General features: G+C 37.8%; 3 protein-coding genes across 4 annotated transcripts in view; 1 reads left to right on the top strand and 2 right to left on the bottom strand.

The window, feature by feature from the left end:
• The window catches only part of LOC103150351 (gap junction alpha-4 protein-like), an 18,199-nt gene extending 18,070 nt beyond the window's left edge, over positions 1 to 129 (bottom strand). For both annotated transcript variants that reach the window (XM_007569927.2, XM_016680651.1), the window contains exon 1: positions 90 to 129. The gene's annotated coding sequence lies outside the window, so the exon portion shown is untranslated. The remainder of the gene's footprint in view (positions 1 to 89) is intronic.
• Positions 130 to 5,146: 5,017 nt separating this feature from the next.
• Positions 5,147 to 8,309, bottom strand: runx2a (RUNX family transcription factor 2a). Its single transcript, XM_016680653.1, has 6 exons — positions 8,297 to 8,309; positions 7,520 to 7,713; positions 7,244 to 7,403; positions 6,718 to 6,822; positions 6,561 to 6,632; positions 5,147 to 5,550 (listed from the first exon to the last, which is right to left on the bottom strand). The coding sequence occupies exons 1-6, from the start codon at positions 8,307 to 8,309 to the stop codon at positions 5,204 to 5,206; spliced, it is 891 nt and encodes a 296-aa protein (XP_016536139.1). The 3' UTR covers positions 5,147 to 5,203.
• The window catches only part of supt3h (SPT3 homolog, SAGA and STAGA complex component), a 9,524-nt gene continuing 3,218 nt past the window's right edge, over positions 8,291 to 14,596 (top strand). The window contains exons 1-6 of the mRNA XM_016680652.1: positions 8,291 to 8,396; positions 9,685 to 9,788; positions 13,398 to 13,482; positions 13,557 to 13,643; positions 14,250 to 14,346; positions 14,427 to 14,590. Of these exons, the coding sequence (XP_016536138.1) occupies positions 9,709 to 9,788; positions 13,398 to 13,482; positions 13,557 to 13,643; positions 14,250 to 14,346; positions 14,427 to 14,590 (513 nt within the window). The 5' untranslated portion in view covers positions 8,291 to 8,396; positions 9,685 to 9,708. The remainder of the gene's footprint in view (positions 8,397 to 9,684; positions 9,789 to 13,397; positions 13,483 to 13,556; positions 13,644 to 14,249; positions 14,347 to 14,426; positions 14,591 to 14,596) is intronic.

Below are 14,596 nucleotides of genomic sequence, written 5' to 3'. Positions count from 1 at the left end.
CTACGTGGTGAAGCAGTTTGAAGCTTCATTGCCTCATTACCAGCCGGTCGCCGCATGTTACACAGAGCGGCTTGTTAAGTTTGAGTCACCTACCGGTCCGGGATAAATCCATCCTCCTGTCTCTTCTCTGGGCCTTTTCCCCTTCGCAAAAAAACTTTCCAAAGACACCTGATCTGTTTCTTAATCATTTTTGCTGCTTGTGGGCTCAGTGTTGGCGCGCAAGTAACCGAGAGAATCCGGTTAAAGGATTTTCAAAATAAAAGATCCTCCAGACTCAAATAATACATAAAACGGAAATATTTAATTATTTACCAATTGGTTGGGGGTTTGGGGACCACTGAGCTATGCTTCACAGATATTTATTGCCATAGCAACTCACTTACAGCAGTTCCATTAGTGTATCTGGATTCAACACTAAAAAACATGCAAACATTTCCCACACAAAGAACAGAACATTTACTCTGTTACAGTAACAAGTTTTCAGGCTTGATGTTTATTTTACGATTAATAAGTGATCGTTTGAACACAGCAGTGGTTGATTAGATAATTTAAACTCTGACGATCAGTCAGAGTTGGGTCGCCTTATTTTTTTGCTGAATTGAAACAGAATTCTGCAGCACATCCACATGTTATGGTTGTCAAAGTCAAGCTAGCATCAGTGGCCTACTGCCCTCTCCCTCGCTATTTTTTTAAATTAAAACTTTTTTCTGGCCTTGCAATCTAGTTGTAGTGCTGACAATTAGTAGCAAAGCACCTTATATCAGGCGCATATTTAAGATGTAGATTTAAGTTGACAACTTAACAGCTAAAACCAATGGTAGTCATTGTTGGTGAGCAGTTTTTTGCCCTCCAGCAGGGAGCAGGGGTGGGATCTGGTGTGCATAATGTCAAGTTGCAGCTTGACATCATGCATACCAATAATGCAGATACATTGTGGTTTTGCCGGAGCTTTTCCAAATGATACCATGTCGTTATCAAAACTTAAAACAGACCAACAAATATTAGTGTGTGATTTTTTTGGACTGATGATTTAAAGAAAAAGTTGAATGTGAATTTTATTGATGCTTAATAATGTGTTTATGCCAAAGGTCTATTTTTCATTATCGCAAAGCTGAACTTTACTCAGTGATGAACAGTAGGATACGAGCAGACCTTCAGTTCTTGTCATCACCTCTTCATCAGCTGCTCTGAGTGGATGGTGATGTCTAGGTGAAAGATTTCACTGTCCTCCTGCCTTCATCACACCTCTGTTATCTGTTGCACTAAGAGTGATAGCATTCCTTTCCTCAAAAGAGAACACACACACACACACACACGCATCCACGCACACACACACACATATAGGCAGAAAGTGCACCCATTTGTCCTGAACTCTGGGGACTAATTTTAGGAAGGACTCCATTGGTGTTGCAGTAAACCGGATGGAGGTGTGAAGGTGGGTTTATCAGAGGCTCTGTGCCTCTTCGGACACACAGCTGACAGTCAACTCTCTGATACTGGGATGCTTCGAGGATGAGGAGCACATTTAAAACAGTGCTCCTCATCCTCAGAACAGTCAACGCTTGGTTGTGTTTGATGCACCACCAAGCAGTTTGATCTGCTATTGGAGCATTGGCAATGTCTTCTTGTGCTGTGCCCCAATGAGATAAAAAATAATGAAATGTTAGTTAGGAGTTGCTGGAAAGCTGGATGAACCCTGTTAAAGAAAAACTACAAAAGAATATTTTAGATAACAAAAAGACTTCTGAGGGTTAACTTATCCCTTCAGAATCTTCACTAATCAATCATCAGTGCTCTCCTCGTAATCTGTGGTGTTATTGTTTCTGTTTATGTGGTGTGGCAGCTGGAGATGTGATGCTGGTGTTCTCTTTGTGCCTTATTATGTCAGTTTTTGGCTTTAATTGCCTGATGAACATTTTATGCTAAAAAATATAATGTTCTGCTTTTAGTTGCTGCTTTCTGTAGCAGCAACAGTTGCTATGGGGGCCTTGTGTCACACATCTGGAATTGTGATGTTACCTAAAAAGGTTAAATCAACAGTAAATCAATTTTGTCACTTTAATCTCAGTTGAAAATATGCTATTTCAACTCTAAATAATGTTAAAATTAAATTTTTATTCATTGAAATTGACAGTAATCTACTGCATAGCCAGAGAGGTGACATTTCAACCCAACTTAGTCATTTTAAGGGTGGTTTGGTCCCCCTGCTGTCCACGTCATGGTATTACATCAATTCAGATTCAGATTTCATGTCCCCAATGGGCAATTAATTTTACAGCAAGTCACAATAATAAACAACAACAACAACAAAAACCCCACCAACAGTTAATATTTAACTAGAGAGTGGGGAAAAAACAACAACTTGTCCATCAAAACCATTTAAGGTGCTGGAATAACTAAAAGGTGAACAGTAAATAAGCCATTAAATATGCAATATTTAACATTTGAAATCCCTCACTTTAAGAAACAACAACACAATTTGAACTTAGAGGTTAAAAATACTAAGTGTTTCCATCAAAACACTAACAGCTTGTCCCCCTGACTAAGTTATGGAGGGAGACATCACTAAGAATAAATGGATGTTTACCTATTACTTATAGTTCAATACAAACAGGCAGTTACTTGCATTCACAGTTACTAGTTTTCTAACTTTTTGTTGCAGCAACAGTTGAAGTTAAAATGATTCAATTCAGATTTTTATCAACTTTCATCTGGTTGTGTGGTTTAACAGTCAGTCAGGAGGAGACAGCATGTGTTGGGGAGGGGTAACAGGACAGCTGCTCCTCTTTCTGTTCCTGAATCCCTCCTCCTTTTGTTCTTTTTTCTTTAGTCATCAAAAGATTAGGAAAATAAATTTAAACATACTAGTTTTTGAACTTAACCACATGTACAACATTATATGAAATGAACAGCATTTTAAAATAAGAAAATTTGGTTCCAAATTGCCTCCAAGGTCCAATCTGCATTTCATTTGTAGGATGTTTATGTTAAATATGACACAATAAGTTGAATTTAAAATAGTTTAGTTTTTAGTTTTATATAATTTAAAACACAGTTCTTAACCTCCCTGTGGACTGAGCAGGCATCCACAGGGGGTCATGGCTGTTTGTGTGAGTTTAACCTTTTGACCATCTTGATAAGATTTTAACAGCTGGTGTAAAACTGAATTCAACATAGGATATCTGTAAAACACATAATCTAATTTGTAATCTCTCCTAGTTGTTAACAACATGTCTTGATTAAAATAGCCTAAATATAGTTATTGGACTAATCTTTATGTTACCTGTAGTTACAGCAGATTGCCTGCTAAAACTTTTAATCTGCCCTTTGTCTGTGTGGGAAACAATCAGGAGAAGTTCCAGCTTCACACTGATCTGTGAAAAGCCATAAAACAACATGAGTTCAGGCCAGTGGAGGAGAAGCTCTGCTTCCACTTTGTTTAGATAAAGGTGACAACTGGTGTTTGATCTTGAAAAGAAATTGTAGGGAGTTTCTAACTTTTAAGAGGGCCGAGACAGCTGGTTGGATGAGCAAAGATACGCCTTATTTGAATAAATTAAAGAGAAGAATACGCCTTTACTATAAAAATTTGTGCACGTGAGGAACAAACTAGATTTGCTTTTGCAACTCTCCAAAGACGTCTTTGCCTTTCTTTCTTTCTTTTTCTTTTCTATTTGTCTCAGGGAAATGAATGTCTGTTTTAGTGTGTTTGAAGTGTCTGTGTTCTCAATGTGATTTTATACTTTTAAATGTTAAAATAAACTCTGAAAATGTATGCTGTGGACCATTGACTGTCATCCCAATGTGGCTTTTATTTCCACGCATGGGATCATTGAGTCCGGGAGGACAAGAGAATATAACGAGCCAGAAGTTATGATTTTATTCTCTACAATGTTTTACAGTTTTTACTCTGCCATTCTATTTTATTATAATGCATCACTGAATGAGTTATCATTCAGTGATTATCTTCACTGAATGATGATTCAGTGATAATCACTGAATCAGTGTTTTGATGGAAGTGAAATTCAGAGTGTGCTCATCAAAGAGTGAAAAACTGGAAATAAAATGAAGCGTTAACACAAGTAACATTGATTAGATTTTAACTTAGAAATTCATCAATACATCAAAAATACTGATTATTTCCTTTTAATAATGATTAATTAATAAATAGGCCACTCAATGAAATGCTGACACTTCCTTTGCCCAGGTTAGAGATGTTTAAATGTTTTAGCACATGACTAATCAAAAACAGCATCCTGTCTCTCAAACAATGAGCAAAAAGAAAAGGCTTAGAAATAAAATCTCTTAGCTTTATAAAAGAAGCTAATGACATCTCCCCTTCAAGTGATCAACAAGCTCTATAAATATACAGGTCATTTTAATGGAGCTAAAAACACATCTGATCACTAAAGCATGAACATTTTTCTCATCTGATCCAGGAGATCTCCATGACTGGGACATGAGGACACTTCAGGGCATATTCCAAAAATGAACTTTGGCCTGTTGTTGTGCTCTTCTGTGGTGTATTTGGTCTGGCCTGAGCTTTTTCACTGTAAGCTCAAAATGTTTAAGAGGTTCTGATTCTCACATGATGATTTGGGATTTCATATTTATGTGATTGTAACTTTTGACTTAATTAGTAATCCTGTTTACAGTTACTATTCTGATTTATTAGTAAAATAACTTTGGGTTTATTTATTTTTTAAATAAAATTTGAGGGGACAATCATTTAATTAAGGTAAGGTAAGGTAATTTAACTTATATAACACATTTTCAGCAACAAGGTAATTCAAAGTGCTTTACATGAGTTAAAAGGAAATACAAACAAAATAACAAACCAAAGGAAAGAAAAAAAAAAAGAGGAAAGAAAATTAATCTAATGTTGTTCTAAAGTATGTAAACTAGGTTCTCCTGTTCAGGGTTGCTAAGTATCTAATACCATTTCTAAATAGTGAGTACTCTACAGTTTCTGATAGAATAAGTTAAAGAATGACTTATCTAATTCCTTTTCTGGGTTAATGTGAGAACTCCACAATTCTAAGTTTGTTCTAAATCCTTTTCTGGGTTAAAAGTTAAAATGTTTATTAATTAAAATGTTCATATAAAATAATAGTACAACAAACAAACAAACAAACAAGACAATACATGTGTAAAAATGAAATAAAACAACTGTTTAAATGCGTCTGTTATGAACACATTGTCATCAGTAGGGCCTCCAGACAGGCTCCTCCCCTCTCATAGTAAGACACGCCCCTTCCATGTAATTGGCCATAGCTGTAGCAACGCTGCGGTCCTCCCCTGTGCTTTGGAGCGGTTGGTTCGACCCGTAGTAGAAACTGCTGGGCTGGAACTGGCCGCTGTGGCTTAGCGCAGGGGGAACAGACGGAGCCGAGGACAGGTAGGAGCTGTATGGAGGGGCGTGGGCGGAGAAGGGGACAGTGGGCAGGTGGTGCAGTCTGGGGGCTGAAGTGAAGGAGGATGTCAGAGATGTCACCTGACCAAGAAATGATGATTCGTTGCTCCACAAGGAGGAGGGAAATGATCTGCGGTCTGAATAAAAAAAAAGAAGTCAAGCCAAATAAATTAGTTTATTCAGAAACAATTATGACTAAAAACACGATCCAGGATCTGCTTTCCAACTTTTCCCATAACGCCTTCATTTAGATATTCCTGATGAAATGTTTTGATCAGCTGCTATGCAAATAATATTCTGATCTGCATGAACACTGGTCCATTTTCACCTAAAGCACTGTGTGAAAGTGACAGAGATTGAAATAAAGGGATGTGGTATTATGATACTCATTAATGTCATAATGAAAATAGACTTAAGAATTGATCTTTGGACCCTGTGGCATTCTTAACTACCCTTGGATGGATTTGGACAACTTTGAAGCTAAGAAAAATTATCCATTATACTACTTCTTTTTCTTGGTTTTATTTTATTTTGTGCTATTTTATTTTGTCTTCTATCATACATTCAAGCCTTTGGTCAATGGCATTTGGTTTAAAAGTGCTTCATAAATCAATTGTCTACCAGAGTAGGTGAACAAAGAACATTTGACATTTTTTAAGAGTAGTTGACAAGTAATTAACATAAAAAAGAACAGTTGTGAAAGTTATATATTTTATGGTGCCCTGATCTATCTCATTGTTTTACATTGTTATATTTCACTTGGAGCAAGGGATATTTTCCCTTTTGTTCAACAATACCATTACAATAAGATGTACAATTTGATCTTTTCAATAATCTGTTTGATCATGTCATTTTGCTAGGATGCCTCGACTGCCCACAACTCTCGCATATTTGGTACATTTTCCAAGACAAGAAAAGAAAACTGTCTTCCTGGTGCTTGAAGAATCATTGCTCTGGTCCTCAATTTTGGCTCCTTTAGAATCTCATTAGGAAAAATGATTAACTTCCTTTTTGCTCCAGATGTCCCAATCTTACTTACCATCTAAGTCACTTAATGTTTAATTACAGATCATTTAAATGTAAAACTTTTGACTAGAAATTTGCATATTTTGACTGAGATCAAGATAATTATTTAAACATCAGATACCTAATGGGGCAGTACTGCCGATACTGCTGGGAGGCCGGAATATTCCTGATTTCATCTCCTTCTGTCTCTGACCTGATAAAACATAAAACAAAACTCATCAAAAACTCTGATAGTACAAGATTAAACCTTTGGATATTTCTTCCTAGGGTTTACTAACGTCTCGGGAGCCGAGGTCCATCCACAGTGATCTTAATGGCTCTGTGTACAGTGGCTATTTGAGGAGGAGAGGTCAGCACATTGATCGACAGCGTGAACGTTTTACCTAAAAGGGCAAAACATATCGATGAATACAAGAAGCTCACAGACAACTTAAGGTGAAACTTAATAGCAGGATTCTGTTTTGACACTTTATCTGACTGTAGCAATGTTTCCATATAACTGTCATGAGAATTTTAAGCAAACTTTTGAAATATTGCGAAAAAGTAAAAGAAAGAAAGAAAGAAAGAAAGAAAGAAAGAAAGAAAGAAAGAAAGAAAGAAAGAAAGAAAGAAAGAAAATGTAAACTGCAAATTGGGCATTTACTGGCTTGGAATTAATCAACCAGAATAATTTTGTCAGATGTTGACACTATGCATGTCTGTAATAAACAAGATATAGAGGTTGGAACCTAGCCTGGACCTCAGTGATCCACCACTCCTGGACAACAGTTTAATCTTATGAATATCATGAGGTGAGTGGTGTACCTCTGCCACTGCGACCAATGAACCGTAGATCGTTGAAGTGGGCATAACCTTGCTTCATTGTCGTTGTGGCATTGCGTAGCTCAGCGCTGCAGTTGTCATCATTGCCAGCCATCACTGTCACAACCACGCCATCTGGCACGTCATTACCCAGAGCAACTACCTGCAAGATGTAAAAACACAGACTCCCAAAAGCTGCAGACATACCTCTGAAATCTTTAACAACCTTTCAAACTGAACTAAAGCAGAGACTTAGGGAAAAGTTAGTTGGTTGCTCACAGTGAAAGCTCTTGGCAGGGTCTTGTTGCATCTCCAGTGCTGTGGCAGAATGCTGCAGAGGAAGTTTGGGCTGTCAGTGTGCACCAAGCCTCTCTGGGATGATGCACCATGCTGCTGCAACGGCGCTCTCACCTCCTGCTCTTCCGGTTGGTGAGGTTTAGGTGATGGAACCTGCTGGCATTTTACCACAGTATCTGAAGAGGATACAGAGACAAGTTTGACTTGACATCTTCTGCTTTCATGTAATAAATTAGAAATATGACAAATGTTTTAAAGCATTCTTTGTTTCATTAAAATTTGGGAATTTCATGCCGTTGGTTTCAATCATAGCACCTTATCATGTCCAGAGGATCCAAATGTGCTTAACACTACAGTCATTCATGCACACATTCATGGTGACTGACAGAAGCAAGGCTGCCACGCACCAGAGGGTTGATTGACCAACAACTCAATCAACCCACCAACCAACACACAATTAATTCATTTAACCAATTTAGCCATCCATCCTGCTTTTATGTAACAAATCAACAATTAAGTCAACCAACCAGCTAACCTATCAAATAGTTCATTTGATCAATTGTTCAGCCATTTTCTTTTTCTTTTTACCTCCAGGAACAATACTGTAGTAGGTGAATAACCATAACTTGCAAAGTACCACCAAAGTTACCACAAAGTTAGTGTGTAATGTGGGATATAGCAACTTGATTGTGGCTTTTCTGTAACCTGTAATATATCGGCTACATGAATAATGAAGAGAAAAACTACATTTCCCATCACCACAGCGGGCCATAGCGTCATCATTCCGCGTCGAAATATACTTCGAATCAGAAAAAATTAACACTTTGCAGCTCCAGCTGAATGTTTCTGCTAATCTGCGGTGAGATTTTTATTGACTTCTTTTCTCTCCATGTCCTCAGTTCCCCTCTCACTCCTCCTGTCCGCCTTGTTTTCTGTGTTGTGTGTCGCTCGCCGCAGTGTTTGAATAGGAGGGAACTGCGCTGCATTATTATTCAGATTGTCCTGCCGGGGGGAAGTTAGTGCGGTCACAGCACCTGTCCCTCCTCCGTCTGTCTGCTTGTGTGTTTATTCGCCTTACAGCTTTTCTGCTATCTTGTTGTTTTAGGCTTTTGTCTCAGCCAGAGTTCTTTCAGAAGGGAAGTGACCCAAAAATACGAACACTGAACCAACAACTCAAGAGAAAACAGGTTTCATGGTTGGCACGAGGAAGTTGGTGTGGTTATGGAGAGGAAAGAAAACACAGTTTATGATTTGTGAGACACTAACTCTGTTTGGGAAAACAAAAGTGGGTTATATATAGTTTTTTATGCTAAGCTAGTCACTACACTCAAAGCTTGCACAGTATATTATTGTTTTAACATTTTTTTAACACTTTTTGGTCTTCTGCGTACCTATGTAGCCTGCCGCTGAAACTCCCTGAGACAATAAAAGTTTATTCTATTTCTATTCTTCTACTAGCATGTGACATTTTAACATTTTCACGTTAGAATAAAGCTACTTTATTTGTTAATTTGTTTTGGAAAACAAAGTATTCTTTGTATTTTAGTTTTAATGTAACACAAACTTTTCTTTTTCCTTTATTCAGTCATCTGTAAGAATTATTCGTGTAACTTCAAATCTCTTTTTATGATATGGACACTATCTCATGTACAAATAGAACAAGGCTGCAGCACATTCAAAAATACATAATAGTTTGCCAATATTTTGGGTTCAGCAGAGACGATGGAAATGTATTTCAATTTTCGAAACTTGTTTAGTTGTGCTCATTTGTTCAATAACTCTTAATTAATAGAAACCATTTTCTCCAATTATTTGCTGCATTTATTTATTTTTTTCTTTGCATTTGATATTATAATAATGATATATTTGCAAAATGTGCAGTCGTCGTTAAAAATTCTTCTATCTTAAGTTGCATCTTACACAGAACAAGTGAATCTTTTAATTTCTGATTGGCTGGTTCCCAGTCAGACTAATTAAACGGAGAATTTTAGTCCTAAAATTTAACCTAGGTTTCAAAAGGATGCTTAAAATAAATGTATATGTCTATCTGTCATAATCATGCAGATTACACAAGCAGGACGGAACAAATGTGGTGCGAGTCAATTCTGGTTCTGGTTGGGTTAACCTGTGTGTTTCTGTGTCACCAGGTGTTGGTGGGTAGGAGTGATGTCATGGCCGGCTCAGTCACCTCCAGTTCTAAAGAGCGCCCTGCTTCCAGAACCAGCTTCATCCCAGAGCTGCAGAGCATGATGTATGACACACACACACACACATGCATGCATGGCGCGCAGAAAGTAAAATAAAACGCCTCACCCCAGTACAGCATGGGACTTGTGCTGCTGAACAGACTGTTGGAAGCCATGAAAATCTGTTGAATAAAAGAAAAAAAGCCACAGTAATAATCAAACTGGGTGATATTTTAGTTAATGTTGTCACAGAGCTAAATACAGTCCTCAATTCTTCACTTTGATACATGGTTATATGATAATGTTGATGGACGTTTGGTGTTCCCAAGAAAAAAAGTTGTTAGTAGCAACAAGGCGACACGTTTGAGTGTGGTAGAATTATTGTCTTTATCAGCTCAATCATTAAGATGTCTGTCTTTGTGAATCTCCACCAGAAGGAGTTCTTGCTCGTCCACCTTGTTTTCCTGCACAGAACTGTCAGCATAGCTGCAAAATTTCACAGATGCGCGTTGCGGAAAATTTGGACCGCTTGGAGGGGGCATAGTTGTTGAAATGACGTAACTTGACCGTGCAGCGCTGTATACGCTTCAAGCATAAATCAAGCTTCATGGATTTGACTTATACAACTGATCACAGTGGATTGGAAGCATAACAATTATTTCAACAATAATAATTCCCAAAATGTAGTTGAACAAAATAGCTTCAAGTTTAGGTCAAAAGCTTTTATTTATTTTGTTTTTAAGTTTTCAAGATAAAGTGAATATGTTTGTTTTTGAAACTTTTTCTTCATCTTTAGTTTAAACCATGCTGCCCGCTCATCCTGAAAAAGTCTTAAGTTTATGTACCTAAAATTAAGGCCTTAAAATAACTTCAATTAATTTAAAAAGAGAGGAAAAGTTGCCCTTAAATACATTAATCACAAATCTTAAATTTTGCTGTGGCAAAACTGTTTAATCCTGTATATTCTTAGAAGTTTTTCTTTCTCACAGAACTTTTCTGTCGGGCAAAAGTTTGAGTAGCACACAGACATCTTCAATGCGACTCAGTTGAGGCTACCACTAACTAGCTGCTATTAAACCTTTGATAGCTAAATAGGTTGTTACGTTTTATGGATAAGAGCAAATTTATGGGCAGTTGGCTGGATGGCGTTCATTGTTGCTACTGGGCACTGTACTGGTTAAAGCTGTAGAGAACATAGTAAAATATGCAATTTTCTTTTATGCATTTCTGTCATGGTACAGAAATGCCATGACAGAAATGGCATGGCATGGTCTTAAATTTCATTCATAATGATCTTAAAATGTCTTAAACTCGATTCAGTGAAATCTGTAGAAACCCTGTCGAACAAATGTGCATAAAGTAGAGAAACAAATGTGTTAGTTATGTATATCAATAGTTCAAATAATACATACACTTCTCAATAAACATGTCCACTTCTATGTAGCTAACACAATTTTTTCTTTATCTAAATCTTATATCTTTCTACATATGTTCTTCAATTGAACTATTACTGAACAAGCACAAACAATGAAGAAGAAAATACAGTTTGTTTAGCAGGTTCTGGAAAATTGAAATGTATTGTACGGTATATTTTAGATTTAGCCATAGAAGTAGCTGAAAAAAATGAGAGACTTAGTTTGTTAAATTTAATATTCTAATAACACATTTTCTTAATTTACACTTTTTATCTGCTCTACCTTATCTTGTGTAAACAAAACTTTTTCTTATTTGCGCAAATATTATAAATAAATGTTTGCTTTGCCTGCGCTTTCTTCTTAATAAATGATATTGAGTGCATGTAAAGACGCTCACCTGGTGTTTGAAGCAGAGTGGTTCTGGTGGTTCTGGTGGTCAGAGAGGCCCAAACCCAAATAAACCCCAAAACCTGAAACGCTCCCTCTGCCTGGAGCCGGCGATGGAACCTGAGGCCAGAGCCGTCCGCAACCCCAAACCAGAACTGCTTTCACCTGGGTGACTGACGCCCACAGCCAGCCAATCAGAGAGGGGACACAGTTGTGGGAGGGGGGGGGGTGACTGTCAGGTGTGTAAGTGATGGGGGGTTGATGGGGAGAAGGAAAGATGTTGAGGATGTGGCTTCAGGTTGGTCTGTCAGAATGGAAGTGGCCTATCTGGATGCAAATTGAGGTTTGACCAAATTGTGGTCAAACTGTGTGTGTGTGTGGCCTTTCGACCTGGAGTGTGTGTGGGAATATTTGCAAAGCTCTGTTTTTGTCCAAGCTGAGACTTTGAGGAGAATCCATTGTTGCACTTTTTTAATTTGTTTGTCCATGCAAATGGTGTCCTGAACATAATTCAGTCAGAACTGCCACGACTGAAGGGAAACGGCACAAAACTACAGGCTGGGAATGAATTTCGCCTGGTAGAGGAACATAATCAGAAATTATTTGGAAGAGCATAGTCTTTTGTTTCTGGAAAAAATAATAATTTATCAATATTTGTGCTGATATAACAGGAGAGTTAGAGGCTTTTTAGCCCATTTTGGAACCTTCATCCTTTATGTTTGTGTTGAGCTTCTGTTCAGGTTGTGGATGACGATGAAATGTTGGCCTTGCAGAAAGAGTCATATCCCTTAAACCTCTTCACATGTCACCATGTTAACAGTACAACAAGGTAGCATGGCATTAGGATGAAAAGCAAACATGGTTTTTATTATTTTTTGCTATTTAGTGTAGAGCCTGGTGCAGAGATGCTGGTCAGAGTTGTTGGGAAGATGGATGGAGCTGGAGGAAAACCAGTTAGAGGTTATGGCCGTTTCCAGTCCTCTCGATGGTTTAGTGCAGGGCTGCTCAATGTATCACAAATATGTTGGATCACAATGTCGGCGTGCAAAATATTCTTATTTGCAAAGGACTGCTTGAAGTGCAATAATTGATGGCTAATATATTCCCAATATTCTGAACTTTCATTTGACATTCTAATGTAATGTTTAGCCAGCTGGGCAAAGACATTAGATTGTCACACCAGACAGTAACGATGTCACAGAGAAACTGGAAGCACAGATGAGGAAGAGTGGATATTCCTCATCTTCCTCACTGCCGTCGTAAGATTTTCCAGTATTGTGCTGCTCTAGTTTTGTGTGGCTCCCAGCAAATCTGGTATCTGAGCTCAAGCAGCTGAAGCTGAGGGACACTTCTTTATTTTTTTAGGGTGACATTTTCACAGATAAATAAAATGTTAGATATGAGAAAGAACAAGATTTCTCATTAATTAACCAGGTTTCTGCATTCATATTAAATTTGTGGTAACTTGAATCGTTACTCAACAACAGACTTGGGTGTCCCAAAAATTAGAGACTGTCTTATAAAAACTCAGTCCTGAACGACTGTTTATGTTTTAGGACCTGTTAAGATTTGCAGATCCTTGTTCTACAAAAATCTCACTGTTTTGATCATTTCAATACAATCTTTCATGTTTAAGTTATTATTGAGTTATTATTGATAAATTTAAAAAAAACAATGTATTTTTAAAATTTGATTAAAAAACAACAAAAAAGAAGTGGCTTTTAAACTTTAGTCATTTCTCTGAATAGTCTCCAGTGACAGGAAAGTTGTTTTATGACTGCTTTGTTAATAATAGACAAACTTCTGTCTCCATGAATAATAAAATAAAAATATGCTTCTGCTTCAGAGAACTGATACTTAGTTGCGTTTCAGGTTTGCTCTGGGAGACGCCCGCAGGCCTCTGTATGAAACTGCAGCCCTCGTAGAGGACATCGTACACACACAGCTCATCACCATGGTAACACCAAAGACACCACATCGTTTTTTAATTAAAAAAAAACTTTTAATTGATGGTTTTAATTTGTGAAACAGCTGCATCAGGCCTGTGAGGGCGCCGCTCTTCGAGGTTCAAGGGTAATTTCAGCTGAAGACATCCTGTTCCTGATGAGGAGAGACAAGGTAGAGGAAATGCTGACCTCATGAAACGATGTGTTTTAAAGGGCCAGTCTTTACATCATGTTCTAATGTTATTCCCTCACCAGTAACATGCCTAGAGTGTTGCCTTGATTCTTTCATGTATGTTTGACAATTGAATTTAATCTCCGTGGCAACCATTCAGCTGTGCAAAATACATGGGTGGACTTAGCCCCGCATTAGAGGCGCATCTTTTCTTCAGAGTGGCACTTTCCAAGGTTCTGCTCCTTCAAACTAACCAGCAGCAATTAGAAAACGCCTGAAGGAGCTGAGCTACTTCTCAGTGAAACATTAAAAAAACTGTTGTTAAAGGGTTAATAGAGAAGCCATGTTGTGATGACTTCCTGAAGGCGGAGTTTCAGATAAAGCAGCTTTTAAAGAGACAGAGGCCCACTTTCAAGGCGTTAAATTAGAATGAAACTTTTTTTAGTCATGCTTTGAGCATTTTTATGACAACTGAAGGTGACATAGTTATTTGATTGTGCAAATTAATGTAACTTTGTGTGTGAAAAATACCTCCCCTTTAAAAGTGACCTTGTAGAGTAAAGCTCTTTTTTTCTGACTGTTTTTGTCTGAATGTGTGTTGACCAGAGGAAGCTGGCACGAGTGTTAAAATATCTTCAGTTTAGAGATTACAAATCCAAACTATTAAAAAATCTAGAGGAAGAAGATGTGCAGCAGGAGCCAGGTAAACAAAACCATACATCCTTGATCACATTACTGTCTTTGATATTTATCTTTGATTCACTAAGTCTGTTTGCTGCTCAGGGGGTCTGGCTGCTGGGGGGAATCAGCGCCGGCAGCGACTGGCCCAGGACTTCCTGGTATGGATGGACCAAACTGGAGAATTCCTTTCATTGGCTGAGAAACAGGAAGTTGACCCAGTCAAACAGGAGAGGATGGAGGTCAGAGGTCACCATGAAATAATGAGTGTTTTG

This window comes from Poecilia formosa, unplaced genomic scaffold (assembly GCF_000485575.1).
Source record: "Poecilia formosa unplaced genomic scaffold, Poecilia_formosa-5.1.2 Scaffold251, whole genome shotgun sequence".
NCBI lineage: Eukaryota > Metazoa > Chordata > Actinopteri > Cyprinodontiformes > Poeciliidae > Poecilia > Poecilia formosa.
Note: the sequence above shows the minus strand (reverse complement) of the source record. Positions and strands in the feature narration are given on the sequence as shown.